This window comes from Aegilops tauschii, chromosome 2 (genome assembly GCF_002575655.3).
Source record: "Aegilops tauschii subsp. strangulata cultivar AL8/78 chromosome 2, Aet v6.0, whole genome shotgun sequence".
Taxonomy (NCBI): domain Eukaryota; kingdom Viridiplantae; phylum Streptophyta; class Magnoliopsida; order Poales; family Poaceae; genus Aegilops; species Aegilops tauschii.
Window position 1 is genome coordinate 293,237,061 of NC_053036.3, and position 18,935 is coordinate 293,255,995.

Here is an 18,935-nt window from a genome sequence, read left to right on the forward strand (position 1 = left end):
GAAAACCTTACCCAAAAAACAAAGTAAAAGTTCAATATGTGAAAACGTGCTTAGTACAAATCCATACGGAGATCAGCTTGAATACTTTGTTTCCGGAACGGAAAAAAGAATACGACAGGCTTCACCGTATTCAAAATTACTCTGTGAATAACACATCAGTACAAACACACACAAAAGATCAGTACAAGTACTCTGTTTTTTTTTACGAGAAAACAGCATGATGGGTCTCACCGTATTTCAAATTACTCTTCAACGGTTGCGAATTTTGGAAAGCGTTAAACATGACTAAGTTTCGCATTTTCGATATCTTTCTAACGGTATATTATTTGCCCCATTTCGACAAAGTTTAAAAAAAATCGCGTTGGAAATCAAATTTGACTGTATTCTAAATCGAGTTTAAACCGTAAGGAATTAGAAAAACATTTCTATACAAAAAGGTTGAGCATTTTCCATAGCTTTCCAATGCCGTATCATTTGTGTCAATCCGATAAACCGTTTGCAAAAAAAATGCGAAAATACGTTTCACCCAAAATTTCACTGTTTTTCAGATTACTTTTAAATCGTATAGAATTTGAAAAAAAGTTAGATATATGGAAGAAGCGAATTTTCACCAGCTTTCCAACACCATCTTATTTGCTCAATTCCGACAAACCATTTGAAAATTAAGTCCAAAATACGATTCGCGTTTTCGGTTTTGAAAAAACGATTTTTTCAAAACTGCTCTTAAACCGTGATGATTTTGCAAAACATTTCTATACATTTGTAATGTAGATGTCAAGAGCTTTCCAACGATATATTACACGCCCTATTCCGACGAAAAGACGATCAATTCGACGTGATGAAAATCATCAGTACAACCACCTAAAACAGTCAGTTTAAGTAGGGTAACAGAATAATATTCTGTTACACGAAACAGAATAGCCCAGATATGTATATATATATATAGAGAGAGGGGGGATTTTTTACAATAGCTTACCACAGAACAAGTTAAGATTTTCAACGGTGTAAAAGTTCTCAAAAATTCTAGAAAAAATACTGAACCAACACACCTATAATATAACATGATCCAACAGGGGGATTGAAAATAGTATCTATCAGGTCACTATTCATTGTAAAAAAAAAATCATAGCTCGTAAATGGTTTTGTGATTAAACCTGGAAATTCACATGGCATCACCCTCTCAATATACTGTCTTTCTACACTCCATCCATCCTAAAATAAATGTCCCAACTTTGTAGTGTTCCAACTTTATACTAAATTTAGTACAAAATTGTACCGAAGTTTGAGAGACTTATTTCAGCAGAGAGAGAGAGTAGAATATTTTAAAAATTCAAACATGGTTTTCACAAAATTTTCATTGGAACTTGGTTTCCACGTGATATTCTCGCGGCGGTTGATAGAGGGGAAGCGAAAGAAGTAGGCTCATGTTTATAGCTACACAGTGAAAACAAAACACACGTTGCTCTCCATTTATCTGACGAAATAAAACAATGATGCACATTTGCTTGTTGTTCAGCGGCAACGCACGGGTATAACTAGGCCATGTTAAAGCAATGTAGCAAAGCCATAGTAGGCACTCCTTGCTGCACTAGACAAAATGCAGGATGTGCCTATGGGAACACAACCAAAATAGTTGCATGCTAAAGCAGCAACATAAACCAGGTGAGATTTCGCATCTACTCCATTTGGAACATGATCGAGCACAAAGATTTGAACAGATCTTCTGTAGGGGTCCAATCTCAAGGGGGCAAGTGGGCAATCTGGGCTGCAAGCCATGTCATGTAGTTCCAGTAATGCAGTCAGTGGATATTGTAGTTGCAATCCTAGTCTTCTCAGGCAATTAGTGTGATGAAGCGGCATGTTGCTTGTGTCACCCTGTTTCTTTCACTGTCTTTGTGAGTCCAAATGCTTAAGGACTGTCAGCTGTGCTGTTTTCAAGGGTCTTTGGTGTGGCATTTTCAGCTGCAGACGGCTCAACTTCTTTCTTACGTCTGGACCTTCTAGTTGTCATCTTAATGATATCATCTTTGTATACTACCTTTTCTTTCACTGAACTGCTCGTTTGCTGCTTGATGCTGCCAGGTTCTTGGTTTGCATCAGGAAGCAACGCTTTGCAACTTAGTCGAAGTTGACCCTTGTCATTTATCTGGTTCAGACAGTCAAGAAAATAGGCATTCAGAAAACAGAGATGGTCAAAACTACTGACGACATTCCCCTTCAATCATATCATGTAACCAGAAACTTAACCTAATGGCATTTATAGCCGTAAGATTAGGAATAGTAGCCTAAGCATTCTAAAGACCTGCAGCAATTACTATCTTAATAAATACTATTGGCTGCGACGCTGGAAAAAATAGGACACTAATTATGCAAATTATAGTGCCACCAATTAACATATACAGCCTACAATTAGCAACAATGACACTGATCTATGCTCCATAATACCTACACCCTACGTTCACTATTATAAGATGTTCTAACTTTTCTGATTCGAATGTATGTATACACGTTTTAGTGTGTTTGTTCACTCATTTCAGTCCATATATAGTCCATATTGAAATATCCAAAACATCTTATAATAGTGAACGGAGGGAGTAGATAATATTTGAACCAGCTGAAATCATGCACTGGTTGAAAATTCCAGCAATAGGCTCTTTGGCTACCATTCGTCACCCATCTATATGTACTAGCATACACCAAAGGCGCGATTTTCACGGTTTTACATTGCATTGATGTTGAGTTTACACTTTAAAGAGATATACAAACCTCAATAAGCTTGACATCAATGCGATCACCAACTTTATAAGCCTGAAAAGGAATAAAGAATTGGATAACTTAAACACGAGAAGGAATCAAACACAAAGTAAAACATGTGATATATTTCCTCACATCCTCAGCCTTGGCCAACCAACTTGAACTTAACTCGCTGATATGACATAAACCCTGCACATTGAGTTAAGAATACGAGTTATGGCACAAGATAATGAACAACAACTGGAAATGACTTTGTGCATGTAAACTAATTAGCTCCTTAGAAGCCCAATGAGGCCACGCGGATTTGTCAATGAGAAGTAAAATTATTCTGCATTGTGAACATGCAATAAATATGTTGACATTGGGATTAATAAAGCAAATTTTAGTATCTACTCACCTCACGCCCTGGTGCAATTTCAACAAAAGCTCCATAGGGAGCAATTGTTTTGATCTCACAGTTCCTGGCAATTGAGTTTCCAAGAAGAGTTTTCATTAGCTAAAACCCAGAAAATGTTTCAATTTAAAAGCGAGTGCTTGGTTGAATCTGCAGGAAGCATAACATAATATGAAGAAACTATATGCACATAAAACCAAGGGAATAAAACGAATTGACACCTGAAAATTTCTCCAACTTTTGGAACCATGGTAAGATTAGTTATTATATTTTTCGACTTCTCTAAGCTTTCCATGTCCCTTGCAGTAATTTTTACCTGCCAAAAGAATGTCAGGTAGTACTTTGAAAAGTTAACGTGCTATCACCAAGTTCTCCTTACCGTGCCATCATCTCGAGCATCAATGGCATATACTCCAGTCTCCTCGAGTATGCTTTTTATTGTCCTTCCGCCAGAACCAATTATCAAATTCACCTTGTTAGGTTTAACCTTGAAGAAGAACAGTTGCAGACAAGTTTAGAACACTATAATTGCAAGGAAATATAAAAGATCATCATGCTTCACAAACAATGTACCAACCTTCATAACATGAATAACAGGAGCATGGGGAGACAGTGCTTTACATGGCGGAGGCGAACATTTTAACATTTCATCTGAGGAAGACAATGAAATGTAACATCAGATATTACCTGAAATTGATTTGCAAATGGAAATACAAATGGCCTTTTGACCATAATAGAATTCAGTGGAATAGACTGGAGTAAATTGTTACTATTCTTAATAATCTAAGAATGGAGAGTTTGTTAACCATAATCATGCTGTGTGACTTGCTATTAGAAGTTTTTGGGATAACCCTCCCACATTTTAGCTGCATTCACAAATGATGTCACCTAAGATGATGCATTCAAAATAGATACGCATGATTCTTCTTCCAGAATTAATACATATTATAAGAGCATCTCCAATCGATGATGTATATTTTGGTGCTCCAAACCGGTGATGTAAAAACTTACATCACCGAAAAGTGCTTTTTACATCTCCGAAAAAGGCTCAACTCCAACAGATGGTCCAAAATGAAGATGTAAAATTCTGAAAACGACCAACTACTACTTCATCTCAATATAGTTCAAACATCAAATTCAAACATAGTTCAAACATAGATGACATAAATTTAAACTAGCAGAACTACTCGTCGTCCGAGGGCATCCAGTACGACTCTTCGGAGTCATCCGAGAGCCCCCAGAACTCCTCGTCCTCCTCCGACGATGACTCGATGGGGATCACCGTCGAGGGGCCGGCCTCGTCCTCCTTCTTCACCTCCTTCTTCTTCCTCTTCTCCTCGGCATCACGCTTCCAATAGAACTCCTGCTCGGCCTGGACGTACTCGGGATGCCCCCGCGCAAACCGAGCCATCGCCGCCTCGTCGCTCTCGCCGGGAGTGACGACAACCGCCGGTCTCTTCTTCTTCTTCTTCGCCGGCATCTCCTCCATCCGGATGCCCTGCGGCACGAGCCACTCCGCCACCGCCCGGGTCTCGATCTCCGGGAAGTTGAGGTCCGTCTTCGGCCGTCCGTCACGCCACACCGGCACGTCGTAGGCACGCGCGGTGATGCGGAGCATCCTATGGTCATCACCATGTACACTTCAACTACTCCCCAAGCCCTACGTGCACATACGATGAGAGCTCGAGCATGTACCATTGGACATAAGGTTAACTCTCTCCTTGTTGAACTCCCCTTTGACCAACTTGAGACATGGCTACTACCTCAAAGGAAGACACTTTGTGTGCTTAGGTACCAAGGAACCAACAAGGAGAAGGAATGGTGCAAGATGGACACCAAGAGCATGGACAGGGATTTTCCCAGTGCAGAGATAGAGGTACTACCGGCCAACTACCGGTCCACCGGTACAACCGCCCAACTACCGGTCAACCTTCTGTAATCAAACGGTACAAGGCCGGTATCGCCCCGGTTTATACCGGTAACTGCCAAAAGACCGGTACAACCGCCCCAACTACGGTACTACCGCTAATCCCTTCCGCGAACACCTCCAGGAAGCAGCACCTGAGCTCCCAGCGGTACAACCGCCCCCAAGACCGGTACTACCGCTCTGCCTGCGCACAGTAAAAGGGTCAATGACCCGTGTAACCCCCAACTTACCCCTTGGACTATAAGTACTCGTCCCCTAGCTCTGAATTAGGGTCAGCAAAGGATTAGCTCATTTGAGATAGAGCTTTGCTCATCCATACGGATCTACTCCACGAGAGAGACCGCGCGCCTCTATGGAGAAGATCCATCTTGGATTCAAGACCCCCTCACGGGTGGACCCCTTCAAGACCTCCTCATGGAGATGAACTTTACCTTATATCTTTCCCTTTGTTGTTCATGTACCTTGTGGATCTTGTGTGTTTGATTGTCTAGTGGATGTGTGATTGGACTTGTTCTTGAGTGTTTCCCCTTGTGATTTCTCTCCGTTCTTCCCCGTGTTCATCGAGGGAATCCACTCCAATCGTGAAAGATCGGCCTACACCGGGTTAGCCCCGTATCACGCGGCCTCGTCGGCGGTGGGATACTTGCCGAGCCACCAACGCCGCCCGGTGTCGGAGAACGGAGAACTCCACTCTGAAGTTCCCAACCCGACTTGCCCTTCGGCGTCTTCTTCGGCGCCATCGGGTGGCGGCGGCGGCTGGAGCGAGTCGGGGCAGCGGCGGGTGGAGAGAGGTCGGGGCGACGGCGTGTGGCGCAGGGCGGAGGCGGACAGAGCGGGGCGGCGGCGCGCGGTGCTGGCGAGGGCGGGTGGCGGCGGCGTGCGGTGCGGGCAGGGGTGGGCGGAGGCCGGAGCGGAGGCGGACGGGCCGGGGCGGGGCAGAGGCGGCCGGGGCCGGGGCGGCGGTGTGCGGCGACGGCCCGATCCGCTCGTACGACGGAGGGCGGCAGCCCAGGCGGGGTGGAATCGGCGGCGGGGCTAGGGTCGGAGCGGCATCGGGGAGCTGCGGCAAGGCGGCGGCCGAGTGGGGAGCTGCGGCGGGGCGGCGGTGGGCGGGAGGAAGAAGGGGGGAAATGAACTGAAGGGCGGTTGGGTGTTGGCGCGCGGCCGCGGTTTTTACATCTCTTGCCTCCCGAGATGTAAATTTGCACCGTGAGGTGTTGTATTTTACATCTCCGGGAGGCGGAGATGTAATTTTTTTGCATATGGACCATCTGTTGGAGAGCTGTGTTTTGCCTCAGAAGATCCAAAAGTTACTTTTACATATGGACCGTCTATTGGAGATGCTCTAAGTAGAATATGATTTTTGTACACATTGCAGACAGGAAACTTCTTATTCAGGGTTTAAAATGCTCACAGTAGAATTTCGGTGAGCTGATATAATTACATCTTCTTTCTTTCTGTTTATGTATCGTAAGTTTGCAGTTATCTGTTACAAGTAACATGAAACTGGATTTTTCCAGCATGGTATCCACAGATAATAAAGCAAGATTTAAGGTTAAACACAGGCTATACAGACTTACTTAGAATGTGCTTTCTACCATCTCTAGCTTGTAGAAGTGCTTGTTCCATTACAGGTAGAGTTATCCCCACTACCTGCCACAGCATAACATGCACAGAGATAACTTCAGAGCGAATAATATGCAACCTAATAGCATAGCCACAAAACAAATGTTGGTTCATCTAGTCGTTAGTGTTTACAACCTTGATGTCCATTTGGAAAGCAGATATACCATGTTCATTACCAGCAACCTGAAAGAGGGGTTGACTGGTAAACAAATTAAATAGTTCAAACAGAATCAACCATTAAGCCTGCTACTGCATTTATATGGGGAAAACCCAACTCGGGGTGGTATAGAAGTTACACCTTCAAATCCATGTCACCAGAGGCATCTTCAGATCCAGTAATATCAGAAAGAATAAGTGGTGTGCCGTCTCCACCGAATTCCTGAGTGTCAAGAACTAAGCCCATTGCTATTCCAGCTACAGGGAACTTTATTGGAACACCAGCATCTTGAAGTGCTAAACAACCTCCACAGACAGAAGCCATGCTGGTGGTAGATAACAGAAATATATTACCAATTTAAGAATAAAAAATAATACAGGGCAGGCTGTACTGCATGAGAGAAAACTATTGCTCAGCTGTTAAGACTGTCGTGAGAAACATGGAGTAAAATCAGGCTATCCTGCAGCCTGCTCACAAGGATGATAACCACGAGTGGCAGAATCTATATTATAACAACTCCAATAAGGAGGCGCCAAGTAACTACATACGATAGTAATAGTAACACAACAAGAACGTAGTAGTGCAAGGTCAAGTGTCAACTCTGTACAAGCTTCCCCATCGAAAGACTTGCAAACTACGATGGAACAAAAGCATGAAATGATCATTACCTGGATGAGCCGTTACTTTCAGTGATAGTACTCTCAACACGAATAGTGTACGGAAAATCCACCTCTGCAGGTAAAACCGGTTCCAGCGCCCTTTCTGCAAGCATACCATGACCTATCTCTCTCCTATTAGGTGCTCCGGTTCGACCAACTTCACCAACAGATGATGGAGGGAACGTGTACTGCAGTATGTAACACAATAATTAGCTATGAAGTGTAATCATGGGATGTAACACATGCATACAGCAGTCAGAAGCACACAATAACTGGACCAGTCGGTGAAACTTTGAGGCATCTGTTTGTCAGCTCATATCATGTTATGTAACAGAAGCATACGGCAACCTAGAGCGGCTCAAAACATGGTAGTTTAATATTTATAAACACACAATAACTGGACCAGTCGGTGAAACTTTTAGGCATCTGTTCATCAGTTCATATCATGTTATGTAACAGATGCATACGGCAATCTAGAGCGGCTCAAAACATGGTAGTTTAATATATTTATTGCCTGCCCAAACAAGCAAATCACTGCAAAGCACCTAGTGGGAACTGTGTTAGATAGGTGGGACGCCCCAAACTCAATTCTTACTACGGCGAGTCTTCCCGAATAATAATAAAATTAACTAGCTTTTAGAGGAAAGAATCATGAGCTGAACCAGAAAGAACATGGCAGTGGCACCGGTCTCGGGTTTTGTCTAGTTGAACAGACCCAGTGTGTTTTTGTTAAACTATGAGAGCAATATAATGAAGGGGAGCCTTGGCGCAGTGGTACAGCTGTTGCCTTGTGACCATCAGGTCACGGGTTCAAGTCCGTGACCCTGCGCAAGCAGGATCTAGATGCACCGGGCTGCCCTATGAGAGTGATATAATGTTCAAGAAATAACTGCTTAAACTACAAAGTGGTACCAGTATCTTCACAGCTTAAATCTTATTTCAAATATATTGTGAATGGGCTCTGTTAAGTGCTAGTAGCTTAAGACAACACTCTTTACTGTAAGCAACACATGTCAAAAGGGCTAATATACAACTACATTAATTGTCACTATTTACCTTCTGAGCGACAATTAATATGGGACAGAGGGAGTAGTTAATATATTAGGGAGTTTCGGAGGCCGAGATTTAAAAAAAGTCAAACTTTTCAGTTTCAAAAAATCGGATAAAAAACACCTATACAAGGATGTAATGTATATGCGTGTAAAATTTCACGATGAAATACCTTGAACTGCAAGCTGCACAAAAAAAACCAAAATCATGGACTTTGAGAATGAACAGTGTGTGTACTGAAAAGCCACAGATTTTTTCTGGTAGCTCTTATTTTAACGTATTTCATCATGAAAATTTACACACATGTACACTATGTCTCTGGGTGTATGTGTATTTTTTTCAAAAAAAAATTGAAACGTATAAGTCTGAATTTTGAATTTTTCAAACTTTGGCCTCCATTTAGCATTTTCATAGTTAATAGATCTACATTTACCAGATCAGGATATATTTCACAAGGAACAGTTGAAAACAATTGCCCTCATAAATGGAACTATCTAAAAGCCCAGCAAAGCATTACAAATCTAATTTCTATTCAGTCGAACTATATGAGAAACAATAGATGAATATTTTTTACTCTAGATATGTGAAACTGGCCAAGCAAAAATATTCAAAAAAAGAACTAGCCAAGCAAGATGATATGTCATCAACCAACATTCATATCGCGTACCTGAAGATAGAAACTCTTTGATTCCTCGGTGTCAACAAGAGTGTCAATTCTTTGTGCCATCTGATAGTCACCTAAAGTGACCACAGCCAGTGCCTGCATGATCAAATAAGAAACGTTAAGAACGTACAGTTTTTTTATTATGATTTTTTGAACAAGTACGGAGTTAGAGGTACTGTGTTTAACACTACTTCAACTCAAGCAGAAACTGTCCGTTATAAGAGAAAACAGTGGTGACACATGCAGCTACATTTCTTGTTCTTGCGAAATTGTGATTAGTATGCTGAGTAAGAGCATCTACAGCCGGACTTGGCAAATCCGACCCCTCATACGCCGACGCGCGGCAGTGACCGGTCACCCCTCAAAAAACGCATTCCACATCCGGATACCTCAAATTAGAAACGTCAAGTCCATATTATTACATGCAACGCAGCAATCTTTCAGCGGAGCTTCGTCCGGTTCCGCTCGCCGCTCCGGCTCCACCCTGGCCATGTCCGGCGGCCGGCTGCGCTCCTCGGAGTGTTGGTCCGGTCGCCGGCAAGGTAGGATAGGGCATGGGACATGAGCCGGCTCACGGGACTCAAGACCCCGCCGTCTCCCATGCCCTACTCTTCCTTGTCGGAGACCGGAACCCGAACGGTGTCGATGGACGTCAGATCAATGACGGATCCGTCCGGGGACGAGCCGCCGACGTCCACCACGATGCGGTTGCGGCGCCCGAACTGATGCGCCATACGGGGCGAAGAATGCGACTCCGCCTTGCCGACGTCCGCCGCCGCGAGGGCTGCCGTCGCCTCCCGCGCCCGATGCCTTGCATGGCGGGCACGCCATGCCATGGCCTCGTGGGACGATGGTGCGTCCCGAATATCGACGCACCACCGGAGGGGTTGCGCGTCCGCCAGCGTGTTCGGGCGCCAGACGAACCGCACGGCCTCCGGCGAGGCAGCTACGGCCGGCCTAGCGCTGGATCCATGCGCCATTTGGGCGGACGCAATGGATTACCGACGGATGGAGTCCGAGCGCAGCCGTGCACGTCCCTCCTCCCGGGCGCGGTGGAGCGCAAGCCGGACGGCCATCTCCTCCTCGGGGCCGCGTGGGATGAGCTAAGGTCAACGGATCTGGAGGTGAAGGACTCGGATCCGCTGCCCGCCATGCCGGAGACGACCGGAAGGAGACGAAGACGAGCTTGGGTGGCGGAGGGGAGTGGAGGGGAGGGGAGTGAAGTGGCTAGGGTTTGGTCCGGCGAGCGGATGGGGAGGATTTTATGTGGGGTCGGGTGGGCCAGGTCCGACGTGGCGGGCACACCCGGGCGCCCCCATATCCGCCCCATATTTGGGCTGGATATGGGGGGTGCCGGTCAGCCCGGGCGTTTGAGGGCCGTTTGAGGGGGGCGTCTGGGTCAAAAAATCGTGACTGGACAGTGACCGGGCGGCCCGCCCAGGCGTATGAGGCGGGTTTGAGAGGTCCGGCTGTAGATGCTCTAAATGTCTACACTCATGCGTCACAAAATTGCAATAAAGTGCTACACAAATTGAAATTACTCCGCAAAAACTACTAGATCTACACAAAGTGGCAACAAGTATTGACTGCATAAGAAATCAATTTGTGGTTCATACAAATATACCACATTATGTGAATAAAATACAAATGCAAGATTCCTAAAGCAGCAGGAGGGATCAAATAGGATTAGTGACACGATTATGAAAACGAAACCAACAACTGGGGCGGGAGTTCCACCATTGCATTATAAGAAGAGAGTTGCCCGGTTAATTTGAGGATTAGTGAGACAATAAGCATCATATGCAAGAAGAAAATGATACCAAAAGGTTAAGTTGTGAGGAATATCAGTTGCATTAGACTGTCAAATTAAGTGTATTACCTTACCTGTGTTTCTCCCCTTGTGAACAGTGCACTACCATGTGCCCGTGGGAGTATTCCACATTGAGAATTAATGGGGCGAAGCTCACAGGCACTCCGGCCATCGCTTCGCTTTTCACCCTGAAGTTTGAACACATTCAGGAAAGACATGAATAATAACAGTAGCATATACCACAGAAAGGTTTAAGTAGAAAGTCTATCGATCCTAAAAAACGTTGGCTAAACGGGGAAGGGTCCCTCCTTTAACTGTCTGCTGTTAGATAGAAGTGACACCTCTCCACAAATTAAGATAGTACCCAAGCGGAGTCCGCATAGCGGACTTGAACACGAGTGGGCGGATTCAGCACCTTGAACTCCAGCCATTTGCTAGCTCTCAGTTCTCAGTCTATCGGTCCTAGTAAAAGTCTTACAAGGTAATGTATTCCAAAATCTAAACCCTGCAACTATTAAATCAAACTATTAATGGATAGAGGCCATGCCCCACAGGCATTGCTGCACTTAGTGCTGTGTGATGCAGCAGCCCTATTCTGTACATAGACAGTCTCTACTACTGTCATGCAACTAACCCACTTTTCCATAACAACTGTGCCTCCTACCAGGCACAACTGTATTTTCAACATTTTCTTCTTACGGGAAGTCAACTGGAGGGGATTATAATATGGTCATATTTGTACTTCTGCCTGGACTATCATGCAACATTCATGAAATCATTTTCAAGGCGTATGAAACTATGAATTGTCTTAATGATCTAAATGCCGCACTACAAGAAAGCCAGCCCTTTTAAGTAGAACTAGATTCTATCTGATTTTCTAATTCTTACAGAATACTGTGCCCATACTGTATTTCTTAGTTCTGACTACTCCCTCCGGTCCTTTTTTCTTTGCGTCTTAGATTTTTCGGTTTTTCCCCTATTAGTCTGCTTGTTAGCATATTTTACCTCTTCTTCCAATGCTACCCCTGAACTCGCAGCTCTGCATGCACCGCTGCATTAACTACCTGCCATCAATGCTTACGCAATTTCCAACATTGAAGCATGCACCGTAGCCACGACCGGCATTACAGGTTGCTGCTGCTCCAACGCCATTAATGGAGTCCGATGGCCCAGGTAGAGCAGCACCACTACCGCTTCCGCCCAGGTCGCCGGGGTCCTGCACACTGCCGGTAGGCCGAGCACCACCACTCCCGCATGCTCTGGCCGCCTATTCTGCTTCCGCCCGAAACGCCGGCGTGCTACACATGACCGGCGGGCCGAGCACCCTCACTCCCACATGGCTCGCGCCCCCTGTTATGTTTCCGCCTGAGGCGTCAGCGTGCTGCACACGACCAGTGTGCATGGCGAGTTCCGCTGATGCCGTCGTCGCCATGGATGTGATCTGCAACGCCCTAGTCTATGAACTATGGATGACGCATGACATAAATGAAGAAGGCAGGAGAGATGTGCAAGACAACAAGAAGAGAATTGCTAACTGAGGAGATGGAGAGCATTGGATTTATAGGGAGCTTCTCAGTTTTTTTACTTCAATGGCGCCATTCTAAATTTCGGGCAGTAGAACCGCACCCAATTCAGTTTCGAAGGAGCGGGAGAGGAGCACGTTATTTTCTTCATTTTCGTTTGAATCTTTTGGCGCCGGTTTATGAAACTGATTCACCGCCATTTGCTACGGGAGATCGTGCGCCATGGCGTGCCAGCTCGAGCACATGCAAAGGGAGGGGGAAAACAAGGAACCCGAAGCGCATGCAGAGGAGGAAGGAGCAAAGTAACTGTCAGGCGTATTCACCTTCTCAGATCTCCGGATCTTCGCTAGCCACCCACCGCAGGGGCAAAAGAGTCCAAATTCAACCAAAAGTGGAGCTCCGTGGTATGCATGATTTGAGTTAGGCGAAGAGAAAAAAGTACCAGAGGGAGTGCCTAGACATAACATCACCTTGACTTTGCAGATTATCATGTTTTGTATCTGATTATTCACCGTGACTGAATTCCCAGATTACAATCCGCTATAGCATTGCGAAGTTGCAAACAGGAAGGCAATATGCAAGTGAAAACTTCCTACCCAACAAATGCTGTAATAGATATAACGAAGCATCCTAGCAATAACATTTACCTCTACAATCCGCCTTCGCAGATATTTGGATGAAACTTCCTTGAAGACTAACTTGACATCAACTTCTGAGAATAACTACACAGAAGAAACAGTGTAGATCAGTAAAAGCAACAGATAATCAATTGTGCATGAGATGGATGGTAAGCTAAAAACAGTGCCACAGAAAATAACAAATAGAATTTCAAGTTCACTCCAATAAGATGATATAGGGGAAAAAAAGGCTGTAGGACATATTCAATGAGAACAAAATAATGATCATCACCTGACGGTGGGGCTTTCTCGACACTGGCTTGATGTGAACGTCACCTTCATCCACTTCACCATCCTCTATAACTTCGTCCTCATCTTCCTCCTCGACAATATCAGCTAAATTTTCAATGGGTCCAGATAACTCATCTTTGGACACGTAACCCTGCTCTGAAAGTATCATTATTACTTTCTCCTCCAATGCTGAAAGAGCTTTTCTACGGGGAATTTTTTCTTTTATTTGCAATGCCTTCACCAACTCATCTCCAGAAATATCCTGAAAACAATTAGCAGTTGAAATCAGCAATGAGTGCATCGAAGACGTGAAGTATGATACACTTAGCTTAATTTTTTATGAAAGAAAAGCGGATTAAACGACAATGGCAAAATACCGCCGTGGGAGGAGAAAGCATGTTGTATTTCAATCATTTTTTTCTAACTGGGATTTAACACTGTTGGTGTTCACATATTACTAGAACAAACATTTCTATCCAGCACAGCTAATTTAGCACTGGCACCCTTGGGAAGCTAAAACACATGAACGCATATGTAGATACAATTCAACATCGAATAGAAGACCAGAGTAGATGCGCACGTAGCCTGAAATAAGTTTTTTTGTGAGTCTGAAATAAACTATACAATTGAAGAGGACATATGTAAGATCTGAACACCATGAAAAACCTCTCAGCCTACCTGACAATTTTACAGCCTGTAGGAAGAATCTGAGACAACAACAATACAGACAGTTTAATATCAAGGAGCAGCGATTGTGCCACTAAGTGAAAATGATAAAACATGTCGGGAGAGAGGATAAAAAAGGATCAGTATCTGAGATTTTTAGCCACAGGCCCACAGCAAGTCAGCAACTGCTCACTAGTCACCAGAAAAAACTATAAAAAAAAGTAACACGGTTGCTGTTTTCATCTACTATAAACCTATTATTAAGAACTTGAAAAGGTTGCATATACCTACCAAAGTCAAAAGACTGTACATTTGATTTAATAAAGGGCTACAGTATGTTCATACTTCAACATGCCTGTAGAGTTCAGCAGGTGGTAAATTGATAGCCTCAACCATTTTCTTCTTCCCACAAGTCTGGACAAGAACATCGATTGCCTTGCAGATTTCTCGAATCGCCACCTGATTTTTACTTAGGTTAGAATCACAAAGTAAGGAAAATAAAAATAAAATGACCAAAATGAGGCCTGAGAAGACAATAAACGCAAAAGTTTAATATATTTTTGGAGGGAACTAGTATTTATTGTAAGAGATGGGCGAAAGAGATAGCGGTGATCATATCAGCTGAGCGGTGTGTCTAGAGCAAAAATATGTAATATAAAATAATTAGCGGAGAGCAGATCTTCTAAGAAAATGTTTCCAGTTGAATAAACTCCTGGTTCTCTCGGTAGAGGAAGTCTTCGCTAATTTGAGTTCACTGTCCTTGACCTTATACAGGTAAAATAACAGCACCTTGCCCTTAAAAGGTAGCTAGAAATTAGAGGGTCCGCAGACCCCTAATCTGAAAAGCTAACATCAAGAATTTGTACAGAAAAAAGGAATCAAATATTTGAGCAATGACTTGCTCATTTCTTGTAGTTGCTGATTAACTACGCTATTAACTGCTAAGTGTGCATCTTGCAATAAGATGGACACATATTTTGTCAAACTACCCTGTGGATAGCAAAAAAAAACTATATCAAAAGAATAGCATAACGAGACGTCATGAGCTAACCTGTCCTGTTTCAACAGCTTGAAGCAGCTTTTCCTCTGTGAGGAAGTCACAGAATCCCTACTAAGAACTAGTCAGAACTCAGAAATCAAGACATGGTATTAACAGTAAATAATAACTAGGACGGTGAAATGATCAAGATAACTGAACTATCACAGAAGACAGCATGGTTCACCTAAATTGATAGATCTTTAGAATCAAGAGCAGAGAAGCATAATAAAAAACAGTACTCCCTCGGATCCAGATTAATTTGGATCGGATGGAGTATAAGGGTATGGTATGCTACCCATGTAAATCTGGAGTCTTCATTTACTGTTAAGTTAAAAAATCATGTAAATATCTACTAATGAGCATGCTTGGTTAAGTTAATCTGGAGTCTTCATTTAAACAGATTAAATCTGGACACTTATCTGCAATTTTGTACAGTTTGAATTAAACTGGAATTTGCACTATATAAAGGTCCCTAGCCCCTAGCAAAGATCATTGTGAGCGGAACCACGGAAAAGGATCGAGGAATAGGTGTTAGACCATGTGCGCATTTTTTCATTGCAGTAATAAAGCTTCCATTATGCCACATTTGGTCTGGTTAACCACATTTAGCATGCATGTGGTTTCCTGCCCAAATTCCAGAGAGGTTCACTCTCCTTGGCCTGCTTATTCATTTTCTTGCCAGATTTGAAATTTGGCCAATTCATGGGCCGCCGATTCAGTAAGAAAATGCTGGGTAAGGGGAAAAATTAGCGCAAACCAAACAAGGTTTAACATAACTGCTAGCGAGCTGTTGTCACAAAAATAGCAGCGTGGCGTCGTACTAGTAAAGCTTAGATCTCGTAATGTACATGCTTATAAACCAGTGATAAAAACTATGTCAACTTCTCATCTCGGGAGAATTAATACCCAACTAACTATCAAGAAAACTAGAAGACTTAAGAGACTGATAGGCAAACACCGGACCAATATGTGAATATTCTTTTCTTCAAGATTCTTTTCTTTAAGCAAAATGGGCTGGGGAAAGTATATGTGCAACTGTAAACAAAACTTGAGCACAAACCTCTATCATCAATATAGCACTATCGGTCCCAGCCATCATCAAATCCAATTCCGAGTCCTCCATTTGTTCAGTGGTTGGGTTAACAACAAACTGATCATTAATCATACCGATTCTTACGCCAGCAATTGTTTGTTTATTTGGAACTTCAGAGAGTGCCCTGCAAAGATAGCTTGGTGATAAATAAGAGCAGCTGAAATACTTTTTTGGGTCAAAATCCACAGAATACTTGATTAATCCAATATTTTCATTAAACCTACATGGCGATACCAGCAGCTGTCACAGCCACGCAATCTGGGGAATGGATACCATCATAACTGAAAACCTGCAATAAGAAGAATTTATTTGTTGATCATATGAATAATAAAGCACGCAAATGAAAAATAAGTAATAGATGGAATTGATGACACATTGTGCTCAAGCTCAAAAATGATGGTATAATTTATGTATGTACACAAAAAAATCATTGGATTACCCAGGATAGAATCTGAGTTTCGTAGTAGAACCCCTTGGGCATAGTAGGGCGTAGAGGCCTGTCTATCAATCTACATACTAAAACCTGCAATTAAAGAAAGAAAGAAACTATAATGAACCGACAAGTAAAACAAAGCAATATAGCAAAAGTTCTTATAGTGAACCTCGTGGTCTTTTGCCCTTCCTTCTCGTTTAAAAAAACCACCACTGCATTGGATAAAAAATAAGAGTACAGTGAATGAAAATACACAAAACACAGGTGATAGTTGATGACACAAACGGCAAGAACTACTTTGGGTTTCTGTACCTAGTTCTTCCAGCAGCTGAAAGGCGCTCCTGATAGTGAACCGACATTGGGAAAAAATCAGAAGGATCGCTTGGAGTATCAGCCATACAAACAGAACAGTAGACGATCTGCAGTGCAATTAGAGATTTAAGTTAGGGATGCAAAAGTTTTGACGCTACTGGAAAATAGCGATGATCATCAGATCTGTCTTAGTTAAAAAAGAGTACGTTTAAATGGTGGTATGCATAGGAAAATTTGGTGTCCCCTGGAACTGACATGACGAAATTATGAGAATGAGACGATGACATAAGGAACAAGGCAGGTTTATCTTGTTGCAATGCACGCTCAAGCACAGAATTACAAACAGCAACAAATTCATGGGAGCCTAAAGTGTGGAAAATGTTCAAGGGTGTTCAGATTCCTGCTCTGCCCACGGCATGAATTGAGTACATTACAGAACATGAAAACTACTAGTCTACCACTGATAATTGGATCTTTGAGACAGGTAGCTACACAAGGCATAGTACAAATATAAATCTAGCCAATTACACAAAAATTGCCGTATAGTCATAATAGGACAACTGAATCGTCAAACGCTCCCCCTAGAACTCCTGAGAAAATCAGAACCCATTCTACCACCACAACATCAAATCATTGGTGCCCAGTCAATGGATTGAGTAGTCTATATCATGCATTTCAAAATTTCGGTGTTTAGACCAGCTATATTATTTCATATGTGACTCGCGTGTGCGAAGAAGAACGTGAGGTAGATACTAAATTTCAACCACTTACTGTTTCGCCATCTGTGACCATTACAGAAGCACTGGCTTGCCTCCCAATGTGTCCTGTTTCCACTAATATCTGAGAGACCAAAAGAACCAATCCAGTTATTATTATTATTTTGCGCAAAAAGAACCAATCCAGTTAAAAAGACATTCTCACGCTGTGTCAAACAACTGAAGCAAAAACATATATACAAACTGTAAAAACTCCCAGACGAATAACAGTGAGCACATAACGACATAGTACCATTACCATAGGTATTAGCTTTGAACATTTAAGGACAACTTAGGAACTGCACTTATAGTTTAATTAGGTATACATACGCGCTTAGCACTTAGGAACCCACGTTCGCATAATGCGTGCACTACAATTCACATTGGAGAGGTGCACGTTGAAACAACCGTGTGAAAATGTCGCGCGACAGAGTTCAAAATCCCAATACTGCAATGCGCAGACACTTAACAGAGCATTGCGCGCGCAAACGGGAAGTACAGAAAGGGTATAGGTTCGCGGCTCACGTGGCGGTCGCCGACGGGAATTTTCACGGAGAACTTGGTCGGGCCGGAGCTGCTCGCCTCGTCTCCTCCGGCAGCCACAACTTTAGCCCTCGTACCCCTCCGTCGCATTCGGCACGAGGAGCCATGCGTGAGTGCCGCGACGCGCGGCGGCGCCACGCGGGAGAGGGGAAGCCACGCGTGGAGCGGCGGCGCGGCGTGCGGGAGAGCGAAGGCGAGATGCGGCGGCGCCGGGAGGAGGAGATGGTGGAGCGTGGTGGGACTCGCGAGCATCTCCAGGCCGTAGGAGGGGAGGCGAGGCGAGGCGAGCTCGAGGGTGGGGCACGGGCTGTGGAGTAGGAGGAGCGGAAGGGGAGAACAGGCGGGAGGGAGGGAGACGAGAGGGTGGCGACGCGCCGAAGAACCTTATCGCTTTCGGTTCGTTTGCGCGGGGTTATCTGGGTTTTTCTTCACGGGGGTTTAGGACTTCAGGGATGCCCCATTTCGAATTAAGGGTTTCATCCAGGGTTTTAGGATGTTGGACGCACCTCAACATCTGGATAACCCAGATATGATGAGACAAAATAAAAGCCCAGCATACCAATCAACTTCTAAAACTGATTAGTTTTTAAATTATTACTACCTTTGTATCTTAATATATGAC

At 43.7% G+C, this 18,935-nt stretch overlaps 1 protein-coding gene across 1 annotated transcript; it reads right to left on the minus strand.

The window, feature by feature from the left end:
* Positions 1 to 1,442: 1,442 nt before the first annotated feature.
* Positions 1,443 to 18,716, minus strand: LOC109757898 (probable polyribonucleotide nucleotidyltransferase 1, chloroplastic). Its single transcript, XM_020316743.4, has 24 exons — positions 18,296 to 18,716; positions 17,787 to 17,855; positions 17,016 to 17,122; positions 16,873 to 16,915; positions 16,710 to 16,793; positions 16,495 to 16,559; positions 16,238 to 16,394; positions 15,190 to 15,246; positions 14,484 to 14,597; positions 13,474 to 13,734; positions 13,212 to 13,286; positions 11,116 to 11,229; positions 9,235 to 9,327; positions 7,527 to 7,705; positions 7,000 to 7,183; positions 6,837 to 6,884; positions 6,656 to 6,728; positions 3,726 to 3,799; positions 3,528 to 3,635; positions 3,370 to 3,464; positions 3,152 to 3,215; positions 2,890 to 2,943; positions 2,767 to 2,808; positions 1,443 to 2,146 (listed from the first exon to the last, which is right to left on the minus strand). The coding sequence occupies exons 1-24, from the start codon at positions 18,563 to 18,565 to the stop codon at positions 1,910 to 1,912; spliced, it is 2,667 nt and encodes an 888-aa protein (XP_020172332.1). The 5' UTR covers positions 18,566 to 18,716; the 3' UTR covers positions 1,443 to 1,909.
* Positions 18,717 to 18,935: the final 219 nt, after the last annotated feature.

Coding starts and splice junctions, on each gene's coding strand:
- LOC109757898 (XM_020316743.4), bottom strand. CDS start 18,565: ATGCTCGCGAGTCCCACCACGCTCCACCATCTCCTCCTCCCGGCGCCG. Junction 3,216..3,369: donor AAAGTTGGAGAAATTTTCAG/GTGTCAATTCGT, acceptor CTCAATTGCCAG/GAACTGTGAGATCAAAACAA. Junction 2,147..2,766: donor TTGATGTCAAGCTTATTGAG/GTTTGTATATCT, acceptor TGTCTGAACCAG/ATAAATGACAAGGGTCAACT.